At 34.7% G+C, this 25,353-nt stretch overlaps 3 protein-coding genes across 3 annotated transcripts in view; 1 reads left to right on the top strand and 2 right to left on the bottom strand.

Annotated features, from left to right (window-relative positions):
- LOC118746563 (sphingomyelinase phosphodiesterase D-like) overlaps positions 1-25,353 on the bottom strand; it is a 282,083-nt gene that overhangs the window by 226,318 nt on the left and 30,412 nt on the right. The window lies entirely within an intron of this gene.
- LOC118746181 (probable insulin-like peptide 4) lies at positions 15,726-16,717 on the top strand. The gene is made up of 2 exons (XM_036479984.1): positions 15,726-15,964; positions 16,097-16,717. The coding sequence occupies exons 1-2, from the start codon at positions 15,775-15,777 to the stop codon at positions 16,387-16,389; spliced, it is 483 nt and encodes a 160-aa protein (XP_036335877.1). The 5' UTR covers positions 15,726-15,774; the 3' UTR covers positions 16,390-16,717.
- Positions 22,839-23,404, bottom strand: LOC118746183 (probable insulin-like peptide 3). The gene is made up of 2 exons (XM_036479986.1): positions 23,183-23,404; positions 22,839-23,084 (listed from the first exon to the last, which is right to left on the bottom strand). Exons 1-2 carry the CDS (start codon positions 23,340-23,342, stop codon positions 22,858-22,860), a joined length of 387 nt encoding a protein of 128 aa, XP_036335879.1. The 5' UTR covers positions 23,343-23,404; the 3' UTR covers positions 22,839-22,857.

The raw sequence follows: 25,353 nt of genomic DNA, 5'->3' as shown, positions 1-25,353 counted from the left end.
TTTTGTGGGGGAGAACTTTGTTGCTTACAGATGTGTATTTTATAATTTATGTACAGATGTAAATATGTATGTATGTATGTATGTATGTATGTACCCAAGCTGGTACACATGTAAACGTTTACATTGTGTGCGCGAAAAAACTTTAGGTCACCTATACATACATAAACTATGTACGCTTGTATGTATGTTTTTAAATATGTGAATGGAGCTGGAGGAATATTTAAAGTGGCATAAAGCATGTGTATGAATAAGTTAATGTTGCTGTCAAATAGTCGGAAGCTATTGTTAATGTTAATGATCTGAATGCAGTGCGCAGTGGAATTTAAAGGCTGCCCGAAAATGTGTGAATTTAAAAGTTTTCTGACTTAATATGATTATTCCAACCCTCTCCTATGAGGAAGACATATTTATGCTTCAAAAGTCATTAGCCCCGATGGTGCACTACTTCACCAAGGTCCTCAATAGCCCCTCTAACTCATTTTCGTGCATATATGCGGTAATATTGCGTATGGCATACAACAAAATGATTTTGTACATATTAACACCGCCTCCCAGGCTCGCCATACGAAGAGATTGAGCTATATCGTAAGACCCACGCCGCTCTGCAAAAGTAGCAAGCTCGATATTATTGGAGGTTAAACTCTCAACTGCTCAGAATCGTCCCCGACATACCAAATACATGTATAACTTTATCTTCATACAACACTGCGCTTATTTACTGTTGTAACCTGTGTTTCGTTTTTCCACAACACAGCACAATTTAGGAAGTTCTCGAAAGTTTCACTACTGCTTGCAGATGAGCTATTTTTAACTCATGTCCCGAAAGAGGGAAGCCCTTTAAAAAATACATCGAAACTCACTGTATTCACTTAACACATCTCTCACAAGGATTAGAGACAGGACTCCTCGTGCTTGCCTGTCAGTAGCTCAACATGCATACACCAAAGGTTGGTCGGTCAAGATCGCCCTGCAGATAAACGTGAAGTCGATAGAGGAAGCCTTCATACACAAATACTTCACAGTGGGCATCCTTCCGCTCACAATCGTCTGATCGCTTGGTGAGTTTGGCATCGAAGCCAGCTAGTTCAGTTAATGTATCGCACACTCTGCGACAGAACTGCGGTGTCGGGCAGTGCCACCGTTCAGCGCAGCGCAAACAAAACCATACACAGGGTGTGATTCGCTCAGCCCTTCCTTGAATTGAGGTCATAAACGACCAGTTGAGTAGAAGTTGGCAATATGCTCTACCTTTGGTGAGCGATACACTTCTGGATACCCTTTATGATAATGCACCATGTTGCAAGCTTCATTTGCACAGCACAGCCAAGCAGATCACAGCACAGCAAAGGCACAACCACAGCAAATCGGAAGCAATAGCGGCCATGTCAGATAAAAGCAACATTGTAGCCCATTAAATTTTAGTATGAAAAGTACAAGTTTAAAGTAGCCAGGACTTCCAGTTGATTTTTGTAAATTTTTTGTTTTTGTTGAAGATTTCGTAAATTTTTTTTCCATATAAACAATTCGGCCGCCATCATTGATGCAAAGCAATCCAAAAGAGAAGCTAAATATTGATACCCGACGCAGATGTATCAACTAAGGAACGAGTGTACTGTGGCCACAATATCGCCTTGTTGTTATTCACCTGGGGCTTTTAAATTTTCGCTTGCAACTTCTTTCTTAATAGAAATAACAATTTGAATCGAAATTTTATATTTGATATATTTAAATTAAATATTACCCATATACTGATCAGAATCATAGACCAAATATTCGTATTAAGCAAAGTTTAGAAATGTCTTTCATTGCAGGCAAAGTCAAATTTAAATCGATAGATAATTATTAAAATTATAACTTTAAACAACGCCATCAATTTACCATTCTACACTACAATTCGGATCCAACTTACTTTACCTTTACTTTGCTGTGCATATGTGTATTTAAGTTTTTCTTTTGCATTCTTACGAAATAGCGATTTAGCAGAACACAAGAAACGTTGATAACTCGGCGCATAGACATGTAATTTACACCGCTATAATTTCAATTGATGGCGGGCTTAGAGGTGTATCCGTTAGGAGGCATAACTGTTGTGCACAAGCACATACGAAAATACGGAGGTGTTGAAGCTTTGCTGGCTAGGTTCTTATCGCTGGTAGTTCTTGGCAAAAGTCCTTGCAATTTTTCTTGGAAAGTTGTGTGCGAACGCGTGAACCTAACCGTAAATTGAGGAATAAAATAACAAAGAAATAAGTGGCTGCCATTGCCAGCTGCAATTGAATGCCCGCATATTGGCAGGCTGTTTGGCAATACCTTGTACCCAACACAAAAATTGCAGCCATAATTCAATCGACGCTAAGTCGGCAAACAAAAAAATTTGAAGAATGAGTTAACAATAAATAAAACGGTTTTTTGGTAAATAGTTAAGTATGGATGTGTGTAGAAACACGCATTTGCCGGCCTGTAATATAGAAAAAAAAAACCAATAATATTTCTCAGTTTTTCTATATTTAATTCGTATGTGCAGCTATGCTCAAAAGCATGGCCGATTATGCTATTAGAAACAATCAATGTATCCATCAAGAAAAAAATTTTCGGATTTAAACCAAATTAAAATGGCACGATTTGTGAGGTAACATAGTTCCTTAAAAAAAAAAAAGAATTATAGAAATTGGTTAACGTGGTCCAAAGGTATGCGGTAACATATATAAAAAAATATCCCGACGAATTGATAACCTTTATCCTTTTTGTGAAGTCAGTCAAAAAACCAGCCAGCAAAGAACGCAATAAAAATATTAGTTTTTTCCCCCGAGCTATGCATCTGTGAAGTGCAGAGGAAAGAGTACTGTACGAAACATTAAATCAGAAGAGGTTCGGAAAACAGTTAAAAACGTTACCGTTAACGGTACCTTTCTGTACATACGTTTCTGGCGCACCCTTTAGTGAAAAAACATATCGTCAAAGTATCCGCAAATGGAATCCATAAGCGGACAAAAATCCGCAATTCATCGACTTTTTCCCCTCTTTCAGATACAATTTGGGATTTTTTTTCTGGCTGGGAAAGTACGAATATATGCTTTTGCGTAGCTTTTCTCCCTATGTACCAACAGCAAACTTGATATGTTTCTACGCACTTCTATGCTACGCTACGTACACGTTCGTGGGTCAACGCGCTCTAAGAAGCTTGAGAGCTTTTTAATTTTTTTTTTTAGGAATGAATGACACAGATTAAAAAAAAAGTTTCTGCATACTGAACCAAACCTCTATATCCCTATGTTTTTCGACGTGCTGAATGCGAATCCGCGGTTTGTTAGCCCCCATCACGTCAGGTTCGAGAACTTGAGTTTTATGTTTATTTCTAAAAAGTTTAGACCTAAGGTCTAACTGAATTGCTTTACAAAGCTATCATTTGTCGGGATCCGTGAAATTTATTATTTTTCTCAAAGCGTGTTCCGTTTTTCTTTTTGGAAAAATTTTTGAAGTTAACAAAAGATTTGGTTAAAGTGAATTTAGGTATCATTTACGATCATTCTTTTTGATTTGATTGGCTGTGAAAACCATTCTGACTTATTTGATAATTTGCATTGCAATACCGGGGGAAAAAACAGGCTGACGAAGTCAATCAAATAATAAATGTAAAATGCAAAGAAAATCATATATCTACTAATTTTTATATTTCCATTTTATTAGACTGAGCCTCAGAAGGGCGGGGCCGAGGAACTCTAGATTTCAATAAATTTTTGGAAACAAGACTTACAAAAATATCAGCCACATTTTATTGCCGGTAAGGGTGCAGATTTAAAAAACATTAAACTATACAATGAAATTATTTGCGTTACAAAAATATTTTTATTTTTGCTTTCCGATATTTTTTTGTATGAAAAATTGAACATTTAAGCAATTTCTGCGCCTCGTGGAGGAAAATTTTTAACAACAACTTATGTAATAAACATTTCTGCATTTATCTATGACAAAATGCATTTCTTTCTTGTGCAAGAAGTCAGCGCGGATTGCTTGCGATACAGCCAAGAGAGTCGGGTCCGCACGCTGGCAAATAAAAATTCATTCCGACCAAACTATATCGAAATGCACGCATTTTTTTCATAGATAAATGCCAAAATGTTTATTACATAAGTTGTTGTTAAAAATTTTCGTCCACAAGGCGCAGAAATTGTTTAAATGTTCAGTTGTTCATAAAAAAATATCGAAAAACAAAAAAAAATATTTTTGTAATGCAAATACATAGTTTCATTGTATAGTTTAATGTTTTTTAAATCTGTACCCAAAAAAAATGTTTCATTCGGAAACTTACTTTCAAAGAAAAATAAAAATTTCAAAAAACACTGCAAAAATGTTCAATTGTTGATTAAAAAAAAAAAAACTATTTGGAATTTTGCAACAAAATTTACACAGTGTACTTTTCGATTACACATCTCGGCGCTGCCTGATTGTCATTGAAAAATATTAATCTTGGTAAATTCGGAGCCCACTTGAGGAAGCCTTACCCACCTTTTAATAATTCTGACGAGAAAATGGATTTAGGAGAAAAATGTTTTCCTTTAGTTATGAAGAAAACGAGTTTTTGGGCTGTTTTTAGAACAGGGCTAGGGCGAAAATTTTTATGATGAAAAAATTCTCTCGAAGTAAACTTTCAAACCACATTTTTCTCGCGACGAAGCCATGTGCATTTTTAGTCGTTTAACATTGAACTCTTGAGCTGCAATATTTTAAAAAGAAATTATTCTTAATTTGTGTTATCGGATAGATGCTTTCAACTCATGACGTAATAACAGTAGGCGCATAGCAGTGTAATATTTTAGTTTATGAAAATGAAACAATTGAAATAATAGGTTGTTGTTATTTCTGTACCAAAATCATTTTTTTTTAATTTCGTATTTTAAAAGCTATTTATAAATATTAGTATATGTACCTAGTAGGTATGTATGTAATTTCGTTAAATATATACATACATACATTATTATCAATGGTCCAATAAATCTTTCCATATAAAATGATTTATGTGTTTTGGTTTTACTTATTGTTTTTTGCTCTTCTTTTAATACATTGTATTTACCGCTTCTATAATAATACACAATGAAAATTTTTTCTTCAACATGGTTCCAATTCATCCTCGACTACGCGTTCATGTAAATTAATCTTTTTTCTATAAATGAGCAGTGAGTGAGCAAACAGCGGCAAACAAATAAATAGCCAACGAAAACATAAAGAAACATCACAACAATACTGATAGCGCGACAGCTATTTATTGGCGTGCCTCAACCCAAAAATTTAATGCAGTGCAAACACACTCATTTTCCACAAAATATTTACATCAAACATATCTACACATGTAAATATAAGTAAGTAAGTATTTATGTACTTTTGTACTTGGGTACTTATCGATTGCATGTTTGTGGCAGAATAAGCCACTCAGACAGTCTGGCCCCCGAATCGCGGATGTTTTGTTGAAAAGCGCTTAGTAACTAAATTTGCTGTTAAGTTGCAATCATTAATAAAGAAATTTTCATAATTGCTGTACTTATGTATAATGCTTTCATGTATATGTACATATACATATGTATATGCAAATATGTATATACATAAATAAAACTCGATAGTCCTTATTTTGTGCGTTGTAAGTATAGATATGCATACGTACATATGTATACATATATAGGTTTTAGATATTTTCATGTATAAATATGTATGTATAACAAATCGGCATTAGAATTTCTTTAATATTGTATATTGTCATATACATATGTACGTTAGGGTGGTCCAAAAACAGTGAAGTCGGAATTGTAATGCTCTCACACCATAGGATTGTTCTATATCGAAAAAAGTATACACGTATTTTTTTATTTGAAATAAAAAAATATTTAGGGGTCGGTCAAAGTTTTCCATGTATTTTTATATGGGAAAAATACATTTTTTCATAATGGTATATAATTCTTGAAAATCAATATTTTTCGATCGTAAAACAATCGTTCTCTTCAGCAGACTTTCGGTAATTATACCCAATTATTTATTTAACCATTTTGTAATACTAACGATTTTTTATTGGTCCCCGTTTTGTATTTTTGGGGTATTTTGTGGGTTTTTGACGGACCTATAAATTAAGGTTGCGATGAAAAAATGGTTAAATAAAAAGGTTGGGTATTATTACGGGGAATAAACAGAGTTATCCGATAGAAAAATATTGATTTTTAAGAATTCTATACCATTTCTAGGGAAAGTGGTTTTTTCCCCCATATAAATCACATGGAAAACTTTGGGCGCTTTGAGCGACCTCTAAATATTTTTTGATTTCAAAAAAAAGGGTATGTTTTTTTCGGTATAGAATAATCCTAGGGGATGAGAGCATAAGAATTCCGACTTTACTTTTTCACATGCATTTATTTGGACCACCTTAATGTACGTACATATGTAGTACATACAGAGTAACAAAGAAGAGTAGAAAAATTAAATTGATTGCATTTAATGTTAGAAGGATGGTTGACATACCAAAGATATTAATGAGTCTAGGTTAAATGGTGCAAAATTAAGTAAAATTGATTGAGCTCTATTTGCTGTCAACTGCATGGTAAATTATATGATTAGAAGAACTTATAATTGATATAATAAGCAGGAGAATTAGATCAACGATATGTTCTGCTAAACGCTGAAAAAATAAATAAAAATACCCTACCCTTCATTGCAAATACATACATTTGGGGTATTCTCGAAGTCTTGCAAGCCCTTACAAGATGCACGGATTGCTTGGTTTGCAAAGCTGTCCTATAAGAAAACCGGTTTCTATCATGCAGTTCGAGATTTCGAGAATATTATATTGAAAGTCATAGATCCTAAATATTGTTCACATTTGCTGACTGGCATTGACCAAAATTTAAAAGTCAGTGCGATTTTGCTGTCAAGATTTGTATGCTGCAAGGTTGAGCTTCAGTAGCAGGAATGGATGGAAACACTTTGCTGTTGCGTCTGCGTATTTTCTATCTGAGTGTGTATACTAGGTTTTACCCGCAGATCCGCCCGCATGAGGTTCCACTTGACATTATGAAATATTATAATTTAATTTAAAATAATAACAATAATAGTAATAGATTAGCGCTTACACATATGTTAGTGTTTGGCCGAGCATCTCCTCTGATTTGTGGCGTGCGCCTCGGTGCCGACGCCGACTCCGAACGGTGCTTGTATTTTTATGAGAAACTGCCTGCCGAGGGACGAAGAAAGGGGGGAAGAAAAAACCGTTTTTATATATTTTTTTGTATATTTTTTTGCGATGTTGCTTTGACTAGGGCTGGAACCTAGGCCCCGCGGAGCGGAAGCGTTCCACACCAGTTATTTTCATGTTAAATTTATTATTCATAGAAGTCTGATGAGGAAATGTGGTGATTTCCGAAATAGATATCACTTCTACCATTTTTTCATATTGTTGCTTTTCCACAATAAGTTCTCATTAAAAAACGGCCTCGAGCTCAATAAAAAATTGTTGAATTAAATTAAAATCCATTTTCTAAAAATGCGACACCCTCATCAAAACAAATTTCGTAATTCAGCTTTCTTAAAAATCTTTTATTGGACATTGATATTTTAAAACTTCACTTAATTAAAATACAATTTTTCCCTGGAAAACCGTAGAGAGACCCTGCGTTTAAGTTTTTTTTCCAAAATTAGGCTTACGCATGGCTATGCTCTGATTAAAATTCTTAGTATAAAATTGTTTCACTTTAGTCGCTTCCTTGCGGCATGTAATTTATTTTAAAGATAAATTTCTGTTTAATTCTTTTTAGTGGATAAATTACCTTTACAAAAGTACCTAACACGTTCACATTGCAGACTACGAATTTTGCTATTTTTGCCTACTTAGGCGGCACTGTGCGGCGGAATATTCTTTGGACTTCTTTTTCAAGCTAGAGAGCCCGTCTATCAAACAAACGGTGTCCTCATGCACCGTGCGCAGAAATTATGACAGCCGTCTTTATGGTTTATTCCAAGTGGAATTGCAGGCTGTGCCTTGAAACCCGATCCCAATTTTCCTTTGCTTAATCATGATTTGAAAAAGACACATGTTATTATCTTGTCTTAATTCAGACCTGTATTAAATATGCTATTAAAGACTTCCTTGTTTGAGTATCGCCTGAGCAACTCTTCTATATCGATACCTGAGTGGAAGATCGACCCATCTCGACAGCCAGTTCGAAAACGCCCTATCTCAGACAACTTTTCAAGAGCGCCCTATTTCAGAATGTGATTGAAAAACACTCTATCTCAGCTGCCGCTTCAAAAACGCCCTATCTCAGCATATTTTCAATGTATTTTCAGCTGAGATAGGGCATTTTTGAACCGAATTCGTCCTGAAATATACTAGCCAGAAATGCGATTGCTTTATAAAAAAGAAAACCATTTTCAAATATGACTGTTTTTACTCTCTAGAAAATAATTTTTGAAACCTTACATACGCGTTTTGCTGATGATTTTGTTGATACGCGGTTTTGTACTTTAAACGACGATATAATATTATACAAAATGACTGGACGAAATTTCGCCGTCATATATTCATCGATGTGCTTTTATGGGATTTTTAAGACTTTAGACTTTTTAGAAGTTTGGTTCATATCTTAGGTATGCTGAACAAGGTCGTAGTGCAGCCGGTCTGAGTTTTATTTTATATGCCCTCATAGTTCTGCTGCTGCATAACTTGTCGTTCTAGTTACGACCTAGAAATTTGTGACGCTACTTGTTATTTTCCCTGCTGGGTATACAAAATAAATACGTATGTATGTTGTTTACAACGGTCGTCCGCGCGTGTAGCTTATCACAATGTAAGTAAAGGCCTCAGGTCAATGCTCAATTTTGGTATTCATGTACCTATTTGAATTTTAATGGAAGTAAGGAAGGGGGGCGGGGGGGAGGCTGGGGTAAAATAACACAAACGGCAATAACGCAAAATTTGCTGTATTTCATTTTTAAATGGGAAATAATACCAAAATTTGAGTTTTGCTTTATTTCCAACAAAGGTTGGACTATTCCAAATATTAGTAAGGTATAAGCAATTCGAGTGTCATCTAAATATGTGCAGCCGTTTCGCATAGTAGGCTTTTAATTATATCAAATTTTAAATCACCCGAAAAAAGTTTCTAATATTTCATATAACTTTTGAATAAGTTAACTAAATTCGACATTTCAATCAGGTGGCAACCCACTTCAAAATATTTTCAAACTGCTATTTTCTAAGCCCCCTTTTTTTGTCACCAATATTTTGGAACTTTCTTTTCCTATTTAATTTCCTTAGGCCAAATTTTATTTGATTTTTTAAACAGGTGGCAACCCTCCAAACATTTAATTAGGAAAGAAAGATTTTCGAAACCATTTTCATTGATACCCATAATATAATATTTAATTTTTTTTTAGATAATTTGAATATAATTTTTTAAAAGGTGCAACTTTTATCTACAGTCCAAGCTTTTTAATTTGACACCTCATTTAGGAAAGCCGAACGAACGGCGCGATTATTATGGCATTGCTCATTAAATAATTTGAAATCAATTGTTCTACAGGTGGCAACTCTGTTCGAAAAAATAAAACCAGTTTGCACATATGCAGGCCAAGCGCTTTAATTTGACACCCCATTTTTGAAAATCGGTGCAGATTCTTTATCCTGCACAAAAAATCCCTTCGCGTAATATATGTGACCTGGTCTACGGAAAGGGGGCTTAGGTGTCAAAAAAATCAATTTTCACTTTTTGGTTGATTCGGATCGAAGATGAGATGATTTTCACTTTTAACAGCTTTTTCACAGAAAACTTTTTTCGCACGTAAGCTCCCTTTTCGTAGACCAGGTCACATATATACAGACATGTATATTGTTTTCGCTCAAACAGGAGCAATGTTTGCCTAAGTAAAATCCTCAGCTTTTTGTGATAAAAAAAAATATTCACCAGCTCATAAGTTCTACTTACGTATGTTACGTAAAGCGGCAATAAAACAAATTTACACTCCTTGCTGTAGGCGAGCGACCTCTTTGAATATATGTATGTGCATTGGGTATAAAAATTCAATATCAACTAAACTTACGCTTTTTTGTTTATTTTTAGAAATACTTTATCTCCCAAATTGTTCTTTTGCCAGCCAAAAATAAACAAACACTTGGTTGTTGATTGTCCCCTGGAACTGTTTGATTGTAAGTACATATGTTCTTCTTTGACCCGAACATCAAAACACCAGTAACACAATGCAATCATTTTAAAAACGACCTTTTTTCATACATGCATACATACACATGTACATACATATTTATTTGTGCTCTTATGTGCATGGGTTTTTAAAACCGAATGTATGTATGTCGTTGTAGGTATAAACATGTTTGTTTGTTGTTCTATGCTCTTAAAATAGTGGCGAAATTACATGTTTCCGCTCATTTTTCGATACTACATACTGTATTCGTATACATATGTACATATATATTAGACTGCATCACTCCCCATACAACAAAAAACATCGGTACTGGAATTATAAAATCCATTATATTTTAAGACTTCCACCAAGATATCTCGAAAAAATATTGAGATTTACGTGAGCTGGACCGATTTGAAAATACCTCCAAAAATTGACTCTTTTATTAATAAAAACAGTTCTTTTAAATATTTTTTTGAAAAAAATACCCCAGATGACTAAACAGTTTAAGCTTAAAAAGTTTGCATAAAAATATTTAAAAAAAATTCTACGGGATCATGATAATGAGATTTTTGATGCTGTTTTTTAACTTTTTTCAAAGACTAGTTTAAGAAAAACTTGAATAACTCAGCCAAAACCTTACCAATTTAGACTTATGAGGTATCATTGGTAAGGTAATGAAAGAGGAAGCTAAGATAAACCAGTGTCATTCCATGTTGAATTAAGATGTGCTAGTATTTGATAAAGAAATTATTGGGACGTGAATGAGCTTTTTTGCAAAGAAATGAAAATGGTGAGAAAATACTTTTCCACTGATATCTCATAAGTCTATATTGGTAAAGTTTTGGAGCACTTATTCAAGTTTTTCTTACACAATTCTTTGAAAAAAGTTAAACAACTTTTTATGCAGATTTTTCAAGCTCAAACTGTTTTGTCATCTGAGGGGATTTGGTTCAAAAATCCTTTAAGAAACTATTTTTATTAATAATAAAAAACTCAATTTTTAAAGGTATTTTCAAATCGGTCCAGCTCACTTAAATCTTAATATTTTTCCGAAATATTGTGGTAGAAGTCTTGAAATGTACTAGGTTTTTTCATCCCGCTGGAAAAACTGCAATTTTTTTTTGGTGATGCAGTCTAATATATTTGCATGTATGAATGCAGGCATACGTGCCCTGCAGGGAAACCTACTAGTTGTGAACTAGAATGCTACCAGTTTGCATTTTAGCACAACTGATCCAAGACCTCTCCTTTCTGAATGTTAGCGACTGGTGTTTTTAACATGGCGATGTCCTACGAGATGTCAATTGTCAGGCTATGCATCAGCATCTACTAATTCAAATAGTACTAGCATCATACCAGTTGATAGGATAGTCGGCCAATTCACCCCCCTTGAAAGGAATAAGAATGCCATTTCCTCGGGGCGCTCTAACAGTCGCCATGGCCGACATGCAATGCATTAGCTTGTCACTCCAGAGGTCCCGGGTTCGAGTTCTTGTGCAGGGAATTTTTACGTAGAATACGTCTTACGTTTCGATATGCACGCTATGCTCAAATGTTGTAGTTGTAATTTTTAGAGCTTCACGAAAGCGCCTATTGCACGAGAACTAGTGAAGCGATTTCAAAGAAGGGTACGCCGTTTCAAAGACAAAATTCTAAACCTATCGACAGATACATTTATATCAGTAAGCAATTTGGTGTCTGTCGTAGAGACAACGGTAAATATTGGTTTAGTTTAGGGTCAATTTTGAGCTTTTAAAGTGCTCTTGCAACTTATGGTTGGCAGATATAAAAATCATTTTCAGGATATAGGTTCTTTAGATCAGTATAAATATTATCGTGTACAAACTTTATATAAATTCAGCAAATGCCGAGTATTTAAAGGCAAAAATTAAAAAAAAAATTAAAATTTGCAAATTTTTTTAAATACCAAAATTCTCGAAAACAGTTCAGACGATTTTATTTTTGTTTTGTTTAGTCAAAAATTCAGGTGCTTTCCTTTCTTCCAGTATATGGAAAGTATTGGTTCATACATTCTAAGTATGTTTATTTTATTCAAATATATGGGCATAAGTGCTTTTCCATACAAAATCACTTCGTCATCAATTTACAAACACGTGCAATGTGTAAAAACAGTTTGGTGATGACAGAGACAAATAGATACCAAAAACAGATTGCCCGGGTGAGGGGAAATATGTATGTATAAGCGGAACGCAGCATATTTTACACCCATGTACGTATGTACACAACTCCTCAAAAATTGCTCTCGTTTACAGGATTTTGGAGTACTGAATAATTTTTCCTGTAATTTCCTGAAAGTTCGTGTAAAAACCTGTACGTTTATTGAGTACTTGATCAGAGCTGATACAAGATTGCACGAAGAGAAGACGAGAGTAAGATAAAATGCCGAACAAATGAATTTAGCTTCCCATCATGCTATATGTATTCATGACTGTAACGTAAACCTAGCGGCAAATGAATCAGAACCACGGATTAAATCTAGGAATTTATACGAATAGAAATTCTCAAACTAAAAGCTCAAAAACAGTAATTGATGCGGTGTTTTCAAGATATTTTAACGCCCTTAAGGCACAAGTGTATACCAGTATCATATTGTATCAATCATACCGGTAATTTCGTGTATTAAAAGAATTAAAAATGAAAATGAATGAAAAGGTTTAAATCAGTGAAATTAATAAAATTAATTGAAATTTATGTTTGATTCCTAATCTAACCTACAAGCGTATCTATGTAACTGAATCGCCTAATAATAGGTTTACATATAAATAGATTATCCTCATTTTCTGTAATTAGAAAAAGAGATTAGCTATACAAAGTTATAATTATAAAATAATCTTAGATTATACCGATAACATTTTGGTGTACAACCTCATTTTATCGATTATATTTGGGAGAATGTCAAACGTAAAAGTAAACAAAAATTGACGCTAGCAAGGAAAAGAGGTTTGTAAAGATATTTTTTTTTATTTTTTGCTTAAAAATTACTTCTTTTATTAACAGACGTCAAAACAAGGAGAAGGTTATCAAATCGTCTGAATATTGTTTTTTTATGTATGTTACCGTATAACTTTTTTTCATTTAAATTTTATGCCACAAGTATTTCTTTACATATATTTTTTCCAAATGAAATAAGATTCAAAAATTTTTAATTTATGTTTAAATTGCAGTAATTATATTAATTTACCTTAATTTTATTTGAATTATTAACCACCTCCAGGCTGACTCGAGCCTGCGACCTCAGAGAACCAGAACCGGTAGTCTTCACGCGATGCCGCAGCCGACATTTGACTTAGAAAATTCGAAAGCAGATGTCGCTGATGGCATAAATTGTTCCGATTTATCGAGCTGGTAGGCCATCGCCTTAGCTCATACTCGGTAATGAACTGGTATTTGTACTGACTGGTTCGGTTTTTCACTGCAGGGTTCCTACATACATACATACGTTTTAGTAAACAAAACGTTTAGTCACTTACGGTCACAGCTGTGAGATTTAATAACCAAATATTTTGAGCGCTACTTGCAGCCTGACTCCTCAAGCAGCTGATATTGAGCGCTCACCTGACTTTTGTATGCATAGTACATACTTGACACAGGTGCATATTATGAGAGATGGTTTCCTTAAAAACACATGAGCATAATATATTTTAGTGGAAATAAAGGAGGAAATTAGCTATAACGAAACCATTAAACCGGACAACAGAAGTAGATCCAACATGATATATTTTCTTATTATTACCTCTCGAAACAATCCTTAACCTCTCTTTGTCGGTATGACAGCATCCACCTTTGCGCTGACATCATAAACGTATTTTTCGCACCAGTGATGAAAAACTAATCATATTCTACCTATTTGCTGAAAAATTTTACCTACAAATAGATCAACGTACCTAAAAAGTAAGTATGTATGTATTTCTTATAGTTGGTAGACTATCTCTTCCTACGGTATCATATCTACTTTTGGACTTACATAAAGCAATATTTCCTATTAAAAATGGCCTTGAACGGAACTTCAGCTAGCAGTTGAAGCCAAACTAATATTTTATTCAAATTGTATGCCCCTTAACACAGGAGGGAGCCTATTGGAATGCCTACACTAGAAAACGCATTGAAATGCCTTTGAAAATAACCGAAAATTTCTCCATCAGTAATTTGGCTACATTATAAATGTAACTAAAGTAATGTGCTTGTACCGAATATACGTTCAAGTTTAGAAGGCTTTGTAGGCCGTTTCGAGATATTAGAGTTTTAAGAGTATTTAAAAAATGTTTGCTTGCAAGTCCACTTTTTAAAATATGCTGCAGTAGTCTGGTAACTAAACGATATTTTCAGATCTGTGTATACTGTTAAAACTATCGGGTAGAGTATTAATATCTTTTCTCCACTCCTCCGCGCTTTCCAGAACCGATATCGAAGCACAACAGTTTGTACTGTTCGGAAGAAAGCAAAATTTATGTAATATACAAGAGTGTCCTGTGCTTCAGATTACCTCTCTTAAGTATAACTGTATACATTTTTACTTTTCAAAATACATATTGAATAAAATTTTATTTTACCACTCTGTATATCATACCAAAATACGCATAAACAATTACATACATATGTACATATATGCTTAAATATTTAGTAATAATAGCGATTAATAGTTGTTCTCTGCCTCTATCTAAGCATTTAGCATTTTTTTTATATTCTACAGAAAAAAATATTGTAGATCAGTAATAAATTAATGACAAGTGCAAAAAACTTAAGTTTCGAGTGCTCTGAGTTACATTGCATGTGTTGGAATAAGCAATTCACACAAACAATCATCGTTAAGAAGCGAGCAGGTACAATTTTCAATAAAGTCAACAGTCAACAGTCAACAAAACAAAATTTCTCTATACGAAACGCCATTCCAAATACATAAAAGTACTATGTATATGAATTAGGGTGGTCCAAAACAAGTAAAGTCGGAATTTTAATTCTCTCATCCCCTAGGATTGTTCTATGCCGAATAAAAGTGCACCCCATTTTTTTATTTTGATATCAAAAAATATTTAGGGGTCGCTCAAGGCGCTCAAAGTTTTCCATGTATTTTATATGGGAAAAAACAACTTTTCGTAGAATTGGTATAGAAATCTTAAAAATCAGTATTTTTCGACCGGAAACCCTGTTTCTCTTCAGGAGATCTCCAGTTATAATACCTAATTATTTTTTAGAAAATTTTTCTTACATTTTTGGACCACCCTAATGTGCATACACATCCGTATATTAAAAATACATAAACACCCTAACAAACATGCGTATTTTATGTAGGCATACATATACACATTTATTCGTACAACTCTTCTACCTAACGTAGATACAGAACATTATTCCAAACAGCTGTTCGTCCCAAATACATGCATATGTAGCCAGCCATACACGCATCCATGCACACTCATACACACGCACTAGTATGAACTATATAAAACTATATGCTATGAGCTAAGTAATTTACAAGGTTTTTACATTTCTCAGTTTAGAATAATCGCTGGCGCTGTAAAGTTCGCTACTTAGACAGTACGAGCGAGATGTGAAAAAAATTTAATAAGGTTGCTTAAAATGGCACCAGCTTACTCCAAATTGAGGGAACCATGGAGGCAGAGGTATTGGCCAATTCTGTTGGTATTATCGATCCTGTTCATGGCAGAAGTCTGTGAAGCACAGAAAAGAGGGCGAGTACTATGCGGTGAAGCACTCGATGATATGCTGATGTCGATTTGCAAAAATGGTTTCAACAAAAAGAATTTGAGTAAGTAATATGCGAAATGAAAGCAATACATACATACATAAATATGTAGCAGTTGTTATTATTTTCAATAAAAAAAGAAAACCGTGAAACAAATACATACCCTAATGCTTGTATGTATTGTGTAAACAATAGGTGGAGCATTGCAGCGTGTACGCAGTCGCAGGCAAGCGGATATATTTCTGTCACCACACATATTCAAAGAACAGTTCGATCAGCTAGACACATTAGTGCCTACGAAGCATAAACGAAAGCCAAGTTTGAAACAGATGTTAAAAACGGAGGCGCGTTGGCGAAGGAAACATCAAATCACTGGTAAACGCTTGAGACGTCAATCGCAACCCCGTGTCTATGGTGTAGCGGACGAGTGTTGCAGCCATGGTTGTGCCTACTCAGAGATCGCCAGATATTGTAGGAATCTTTCGTGATCATCAAATTTATTAGTTAAGAAAGTCGACATGAAAACCTGCTTGAACAAAGACCTAATCACAACAAAAAAATATATGTTTCATTTTATTTAATTAAAAATCATAAATTAGTAAAAAGAAGTGATAAACTTTGATATGATTAACATTTAATTTTTATATTTTACATTTAAGAAAGTGATAGTAATATATTAGCACTTCACATTCCAATATGGCTATTACCTGCCATGTTAGTGGTGCAGAGGTACATATATTTAAGAGTATAACAGTACCATTAAATAACGAATATGCCAATGTGGATAAGGCTTCTATTATTTTTAGTCTCCTAAGTCTACTATTTTTAGGATGTGTTTGTAAATAACTTTTCAAGCAATGACTTAAAATTAAATAATCACAAACTACAAATAATTAAAAAAAAAATGATATTTTTGTAAATTTTCAGCTGGCATGAAAGATACATATTTAATCTGAATACTTCATATCGGAATAGTCAATACCGGCGGTGCATACGAAAAAGACTCGAGTTCAAAAGCTGCTTGCGAAAACAGACGCGTCTACATATATGTATGTGTACAAATATAATACTTCTCCCATGCGAGAAAGGACGCATAAAAAAATAAGACGAAGAAAGACGCGTAAACCTATTTGAAGAGGAAGAAAGACACATCACGAAAATTTGTTTGAATATTCGCTTCCAACGCTCTGACCGCGCCTACTTTTATCGAGTGTCTTTTTTCGCGGACTACTATGGTTACGTGTCTACTTCTTATTATACCTTTTAGGAGCATGAAATGGTATTATAAATATGGTCCGATGTTTGTAAGTACCAGAATAAGAAGAGATGGACTCACTAAAATGTATACTTATTTAATCAGAACCTCGAGCTGAGTCATTTTAGCCATGTCCATCTGTCCGTCTGTTTGTATGCAATATAGTCTCTCAGTTTTCGAGATATCCGGATGAAATTTAGTAAGTCGGTGTATTTTTATAATATTTTAATCATTTGTCGGAACCGGACAAATCGGGCCACTATAACATATAGCTCCCATATAACTGATTGTTCAGATATGGAGAATTTCGTTATAACTGCTCCATTTATGTAGCTAGGAACTTGAAATTCCTCATGAAATTTTTTAAGGCAGATATCGCTTTTTCCTTGTAAATGTTAAAAATAATGCCGCTGATGCGCAATTTTGGGGTAGAACAGAGACAGCAAAGCAAATATACTGTACATAACTCCTTTATTTAGGCAGCTAAGCACAGTAAATTGTATTACTGCTTTATATACCGATTACACACAACAGTGAAAATCACTTAGTTTGGTGCTTTATAATGTACTAGCCGCCAGCGGATGCGCTGAATGTATGCATATGAATGTACATTTACGTATTTGGAGAAAGAAATCATATGTCATCATGTACTTCGTTTATTATATACATATATAAAAAATCATGCCTAAATCCGTTCAGTAGCGTGGTTAAGATAACTCGCCTTTCCTTTATATTATGTATAGAAGATAGTAATTTTAAATAGGTGGCTACCCTACTCAAAAAAACTGAAAGTTTTTGTACATGCGAAGGCCATGCACTTTCATTTGGTATCTCATTTTTTATCCAACGAACGGTGAAGAGCTTATAGTATTTAAACAGGTGGCAACCCTACTTAGAAAAATAATACATTATTACAGATCCAAAGGCTAAGTCTTTGCATTTGACAGTGACGGTGCAGGACTGACGCCTACGTTTGTAAGTAATTTTCTTAACAGGTGGCAACCCTAATAAAATTCTAAATTAAAAAGGTCACTCTCCTATCGATACAGAATATATTAGAAAAAAACTTGTCAAAATCCGTTCAATAGTTTTCGAGATTACCGCGTACAAAAAATCTCGACTTTCCTTTATACTATGTATAGATGACTTCCATGCCACTAATTTTTTAGATATGATTTTTTCATACATATACATACGTATGCAACTCCTCTATCTATGTATGCTGTGGAAACAAATACAAATACAGTAATCTGTTAAAGAAAACTCTCTGATGGTCATGAAAGGTATGAAGCCTTCGGCATATCCAAAGACAGCACTGCTCTTATTTGTTTTTTTATGCATCCTGTCTCGTATGAGGAACGGGTTATTTTCTTCATATGCACCGACTATATGTTGTATTAATTTTTTTATTTATTTTTTAGTCTCAATTTCTTTCGTTGACATTTGATCAGATTTCATTTAAGTGATGGTTTAATACATATTTCTATTAACTTCTTTTTCATCAATTGCGATTTTATGCCAGTAAATCCGTTTGAAACTATTTAGAATATTAAGATCCACAATTAACTTATACCAATATGCATAATTAGGTTGAGGTCCGCAACATTGAACGGGGAGTGATATCTTTGATTTTTTTACTTTATAAAGCTGAAAATAATTCAATGATAATTTATTTTCTGATAGATATTTTGAAAAAAATTCGTCAAATATTTTAGTCGCTTTTCATTGAAGTTAAGTTTTGTGGTGTCCTTACAGCCGATTCTATGCAAAAACTTCCGCTCCGCCTCATTCAGTATGAACACCTTTTAGCTTCGCTTTACTTCGCCTTGCTTCGTTCCGGTTTTAGTTCAGAACTTCATAAGCTAACCCATCCGCCGCCAGTCTTTTCACCCAATCTATTGTACCCTCGTCAAAAATATTTTAGAGAAATATATGTAGGTACAGCTTTCCTTAACTTCTCCCGTATGATATCCATAATCCATCGTATGGTATCCATAATTTTAATTTATTAATATAACTTTTTTAACAGGTGACAACTCTCTTAAAAAATATTTTCGAAAAAAAGTATTTTTAAACCTCTCGTTTGACAAAAACTAAATTGATTTTGAAATTCTTATCTGGTGGCAACCCTCGTCAAAAATATTTTCGAGATAGTAACAGCTTTCTTTAAACCTCTCTCGCTTGATACCGATATTGAAATATTTTATTTAACTTGTTACTTAAATTCATTTGCAATTCCTAAACAGGTGGCAGCCCCCTTTAAAAATATTTCATAAATCCCTCTTCTTTGAAATGTATAATAACATATTTCGTTTAACTAGTTATCAAATTCATTTTAAAATTTTAAACCTTATTAAAGAAATGTTTCTAAATAAATCGTATTAAACCCTTTTGTTCGACACACAAATTATTGTGATATTTAACATAGCTTACTTGTAAGTTGAATCTCACTTCTTAGACGGGTGACAACACCCTTATCAATCTTGGGATCAATTCCCTAACTTTTCCAAATTTTATAGCCGCAGACACGTGATGACCCGCTAGGTTTTGGGTGTAAATAAACTAATACTTAGACATATTGGAGTGTGACTTTCTTCTACGAAAATGATCAGCTTTGTTCCCTCTTTAAAAAATATGCCATTGTTATTCTTTTGCAAAAACTTTATTGTACAACTGGCGAAGATTTTTGGTTTCGGCCCAAATCGACCAACGATTGTTGCGATTGTTGTGCCCAATTAGAGACATAACTAATCTCCGTAAATTTGTTTTAATGAGTTTTATGTATTTTTTCTTTGCATTTATATTTTTACCACTTCTTCAAAAGATGCCGATGACACCCACATCAGTGGGCTCAACAACCCCTCAACCCCCTTTGCTCATTGGAGTGTTCGAGAAAAGTATTCTTCGGAACACTTATCTACGGGACCTTGCGCTCTCTTTAGATTTATCTTTTAATTAAATTTGGTTAGGGCTAATTATTTTAGAATACGGTCAAAAACACTTCTCAAGCAAGGCCACTTTTTTTCAAATATCTTAACTTGCAGCTTGCAGTGCAACTAAAACCTTTCAACCATTTACATGCACAAATTAGACTTCCGTCATTGCGCTAGAAATCTCAACTGTCAACACCGAATTCTAGCCTTTCAACACACATTTTTGAGAAAAATTGCTGAGCTCAAATCGGACAACAGAAAAGTTACAGTCAGTTGTACGTCTAAGTGGAAAGCAAGGAAACATTCGTGAGGGAAAAGCTATGTAGGTACGAGTAATATAATATGATAAACTGTCAGCTGCACTGCAGCCGAAAAGGAAGAAGGAGAACGTAGAATGGAAAATAGCCAATAAGTACAAAATTAATCTCAGCTATCTGTAAAAGACACACCAGTCGCTTAGTAGTGAGTTGTTTTGGTGAAGTGGAAAGCAGAATAGCAAGCAAGGCATGCAGAGCCAACGTGCTGGGTAAGGAAACGATAGTTAAATTTCTAAGATGGCAATCGAAATCTTGCCAACTGACTGCAACAATGTCAACGTCAATTACAACACCGAAAAAAAGTGGCAAGAATAGTGTCAGTAGTGCGAGCAGCATTTACTGTTACCATTGCCGATGTTTAATTTAGATGCTGGCATTGGAGCAGCACATATTGGTGCTGGCTGGCAATGAGTACTATATACATATATACATATGTAGGTAGTAGCCGGGGTGGCAGGAGCTTGGGTGTGGTGGCAGGAGCTTGGGTGTGGTGGCAGGAGCTTGGGTGTGGTGGCAGCAGTGAGAACAACGCAGTGCGAAACGCAGCTGTTGTTGGCAAACTATGGAAAATTAGATTTTTTTCTACCAATATTGTGCGGCAATTTATAACGAAATGCACAAAATGGTCGTTTTCGAGGGCTTATAAATTTTATTTGAATTCATTCACTAAAATCGCTTGAATATTTTGCAGCTGTGTTTACAGAGTTCTTGCAATGCAGTGCCGATATTCGTATATTTTTTAAATTTTATGCTCACATTTTTTCAAACATTTAAATTTAAACGGGTATAATCTAGGTGCGCAATAACCGAATGATGAAATATTAGTATAGAGCATTCATTGTATGTAGGTATAATGCTTGCGAAAGCACTCATCATGAATGTTTGGCAAAAGTGGTAAGCTCTCGTAATGGTTTGGCATCTTCGTGGTTGGTGTGGTCATCCCATTCCCCTGAAAATTAAAAATTTTGAAATTTCTCGGCACTTATAAAGGCAAAGGCCATCAAAGTGGCCCTAGCGGAAGGTAGTCATGTTCAAAAGCTTCTTTCACTCTTACTGGGAAGTTATGATATGCTCCGAGTCAAAAGGTCTGCAAAAACGACCCTCGGAGATGAAGAAACGCTAAGAGTAGAAACCGACAAAATTGACAAAACTACGAAGTCTCTAACTTATTCGCTGAATACGAGTATATGCGAGGGTTGTACGCACAAAAATGCGAAATGGCAAGGAAGAAACTTAAGACCTCCATAATGATAGAAAAATTGGAGAAAAGCTGCGTAACAACGTTAACAACGATACCTGGGATCTCGGGTATAATGTTACCGGCAAAACTCGGAGTCATGGCATATAACACTGCAGCGCGCTGATAGCATTCAACAGGTTTAACCCTCCGTTGGGTGATGTGGCCTACGTAGGCCATTTAGATTTTCAAAGATGTATATCTTCTTTCTTCGTTAAGTCTTTAGAATCGGCGACAATATACCATACCCGTCGACGAACTGAAGAGTCAAAGAATTCTACAATCATTGCCGGCGAACGGATAAGGAAAATAATCGGTTTTATAAAAAAAACTCATTTTCTGTGGTAGTGGAAGTGTGCAGTCTTACAAAGAACAAAATTTTTAGTTACTAGAAAATCGGATTGATTTTTGGCAATTTTTTTTTACGCAGGTTCTTCCAAACAAAGTATGTTCGACAATTAGCTTTTTTATGGAGAAAATGAGCAACACGTTCTACAGATAAGATATTCACGGTGTGGAGATCAAAAGCCACACTTGCAACGTCTGTCTAGCCGCAGGACCAACAACTACATAAACAGTTTTTATATTTAAGGTTTTATATATGAATTTTGCACAGTAATTAGTAAAAAAAAATTAAAAAAAGATACCTTTTATCGCTTCTCTTACAACTATCTATATACCAATTTTTGGGTTCAAAGGGTATTGAAACTTAAAAAGGGCCCAAATTCCACCTTTAGTCGCACAACGGCAACACTGCTGAAAAAGTGCCTTCGATTACAACTTCGTCGATTTTGTTTTTAGTTTTGCGGTCCGGGGGCATCCACTTAGCCTATTGAGTATTTTTAAGCTAGAACAATATTCTAAATGGAAATGTAAACATAAAATATTTTGCCAGACCCCAAAAATATATTGGCCAAAGAATTTTTATAAATAAAAATTGGAAGCACTTAGGTATAAATTCACGTTTTCATAAATTTTTCAATTTCTAAAAAAATTGTTAAAGCTACTTTATTTTTTATGAATACGGCTATTAATATGTATATCTCGATGGAAAGTAAATTTTTTGTGAGAAAGTGTTTTCTTCTTAAACTTTATTACCTAGTTGGTTACATTTTAATAATCAATATTACATTCTCAACTGACTATCTTATTAAAATGGAAAAGTTTGTTCTTAAAGTAATGTGAATATAAAAAATTACCGAGCTACGAGAACTTTACCAATCATCGCCTCTTAGATTTTCATACTGATTGCAATAGGATAAAATCTCGATGTAGGTGCATCCTTTGTTGCAACATTCATCGTACACTCCTTGACGGCGACGACGTGTCTTGGCTAGCGTGTCAACTTGGCCGCCATGAATCTTTCCTAAGAAAGGTGAATTCGCATAGGGAAATGGCAACTCCTCTATCAGCTCATTGGCGCCATGTTCATCCCACTCTACTGTAATTGCATTGGTTTTTATTTCTTATTTTTTTAGTACTTTTTATGGAAATCAGATACGCAAATCTTGAAAATAGGCATTATTTAAGTGTACTCACGAGATTTTTTAAATTTCGTATTGAATCCATGCACACAAAGTGTGCTGAGTACCGCATCCAAAGCGGGGCCACATACGGTTCGTCGAGCAGTTATTTGTTGCAAACTTGCTACTAAAACAAGCAACAAAGCGCAGATTTTAAACAAACTTAGCGGCATCATTTGTTAGATTATTTCGTATGTATGTATATTCTCAATTATTTTGTAACGCAAATTAATCTTAGGGGATTAGAAAAGCAACTGTTGAAATTTGCAGTTTCCGACTTTGCTTTTATACCACAAAGTTTTCGAAAACAGTTCAAGCGCTGGAAAATTTTGATGCCTACACGTTATAGCATCTGTCAATTTAATTAGTTTCACAGTTTTCTGCCTGCAAAGTAAACATGAATATGAAATAATTATGTTGCATATTTATGAGCGCAGAAGTGGGTATGGGAATATATTATTGTGAAAGATTAGCGGTGCTTCATAAACACATATGTGCATTTGCAAGTATGTGTAGCAAAATATGTACGAGCATAGGTTGTACGTATTCAGCTTATTCGCAGTGAGAGCGGGAAGGCTTGAATTCAGTGTTGCCAATTATCGGCTTTTCCTACCAAAACTGGTAGGTTGGTAGGCTAGATTGAATTTTGGTAGATTCCGCGACAATAAAAGTTATTTGCAAAAAATATAAAATATTTATATCCAAATATTTTAGAAATCTTGTTTACACGAATATTTCACCGGTGCCTTCGTATAACGGCGACCGTGAAGATGTAAATATACATACCTGATTCGTAAGTACAATATTGCCAATATAAAATATGTACATCCAAGGTATATATGTACTTTATGTTCCTACAACTTAGTTTCAATTGAACTCAACTATAAACTAAATATGAATGTACATATATGTATGTACTGAAGACTGCTGTGTTGAAAAGGGCTGGTCAGTAAACTCACTGAAGTCCACCTGAGACAGATACTTCGTGGTAAGACTTGGGGAATAACACCAAAACTAACATATTGGTCTTTCAATACGGTAGTAAGACCCGTTGAACACATATGTGGCACTGGCCTGATGGCCAAAAGCTAAGCAAGCAATGGCGGCTGCCACTTTGAGCAAGCTGCGCCGATTGGTCTGCGTGGCCCTCACAGGAGATATGGGCACCTGTCCAACGAATGCCCTTTATATCATTACAGACATTCCTCCTTTGTCTATTCTGTTTGAAAAAGAGGCCTGCTGAAGCGCTCTACAACTGCCCAATATAATCAGCAAGAAAGTTGGAGACCTACTGGGTCATTCTCAAGGCAGGTTCTGACCCTATAAGGTACCAGAATTCCTGAAAAGGACTGCAGTGAAGTGATAACAACTATGATTGACGAAGCGTCCCAAGTATGGTATACCGACGGATCAAAGATGGAACAAGGTTCAGCAAAAGTCTGCTAATTTGCACATACCCAACTATATTCCAGGCTGAAGTCTTCACAGTCGAGGTCTGCGTAGAATGGCAAATGGGTTCAAAATAAATATAATGTCAGATAGTATGGCTGGTTAAAGGCCTTAGCCTCTTTTAAAATGGCATCAGGCTTGTGGAGAGCTGTAAAACTCGTTTGAACATGTGTGTAAGTCTGTATAGTAAAATGAATTGTTATACGTAGTTAACTTGTTTTTGTTGTACAGTGTTTTAGTTTCACTAAATCTTATGTTATCTACATTTTTAATAAACTTGGCATTCGATAAACAATTTAAAACCCCCAAAAAGTTTTGGTAGGTTTTGGTTGGTCTTGGTAGAAAATTTTGGTAGGAAAGAGAATTTGCGCGTGGTAACACTGCTTGGATTCTCTATTTGAAGCCGGTAAGAGAGAGAGAGCAGCAAGGGAAAGAACCATGGAATTTTAATCCTGGTGCAGATAGCATGAGAACTAAAAAAGTCTGAAGAAAAAGCAACATGGTTTATCTGTGCACTAGCGAGCTCCTTTGCGACCAGAATAAATAAACTAGACAACAGTTAGGAAAGTGGTAAAAAAATTCAAAAGAAAAGTGGGAAACACACGTAGACACAGAGGTTTCCAGCTTTTCTGAAAATAGACAAAACTAGTTGCGCGTTCTTCAACCAAATTCTGAGGTAGAGTGTTTTTCAATAAAATTCTGAAAAAGGGCGTTCTTGAAAAGTTTTTTGGATTAAGT

The sequence above is a fragment of the Rhagoletis pomonella genome, unplaced genomic scaffold (genome assembly GCF_013731165.1).
Source record: "Rhagoletis pomonella isolate Grant_MI unplaced genomic scaffold, Rhpom_1.0 Rhpom_scaffold_00010, whole genome shotgun sequence".
Lineage (NCBI taxonomy): Eukaryota > Metazoa > Arthropoda > Insecta > Diptera > Tephritidae > Rhagoletis > Rhagoletis pomonella.
The sequence above is the reverse complement of the archived record's forward strand: the minus strand, read 5'-3'. Positions and strand labels throughout refer to the sequence as shown.

Coding starts and splice junctions, on each gene's coding strand:
- LOC118746181 (XM_036479984.1), top strand. CDS start 15,775: ATGGCACCAGCTTACTCCAAATTGAGGGAACCATGGAGGCAGAGGTAT. Junction 15,965..16,096: donor TTTCAACAAAAAGAATTTGA/GTAAGTAATATG, acceptor TGTAAACAATAG/GTGGAGCATTGCAGCGTGTA.
- LOC118746183 (XM_036479986.1), bottom strand. CDS start 23,342: ATGATGCCGCTAAGTTTGTTTAAAATCTGCGCTTTGTTGCTTGTTTTA. Junction 23,085..23,182: donor TACGAAATTTAAAAAATCTC/GTGAGTACACTT, acceptor ATGCAATTACAG/TAGAGTGGGATGAACATGGC.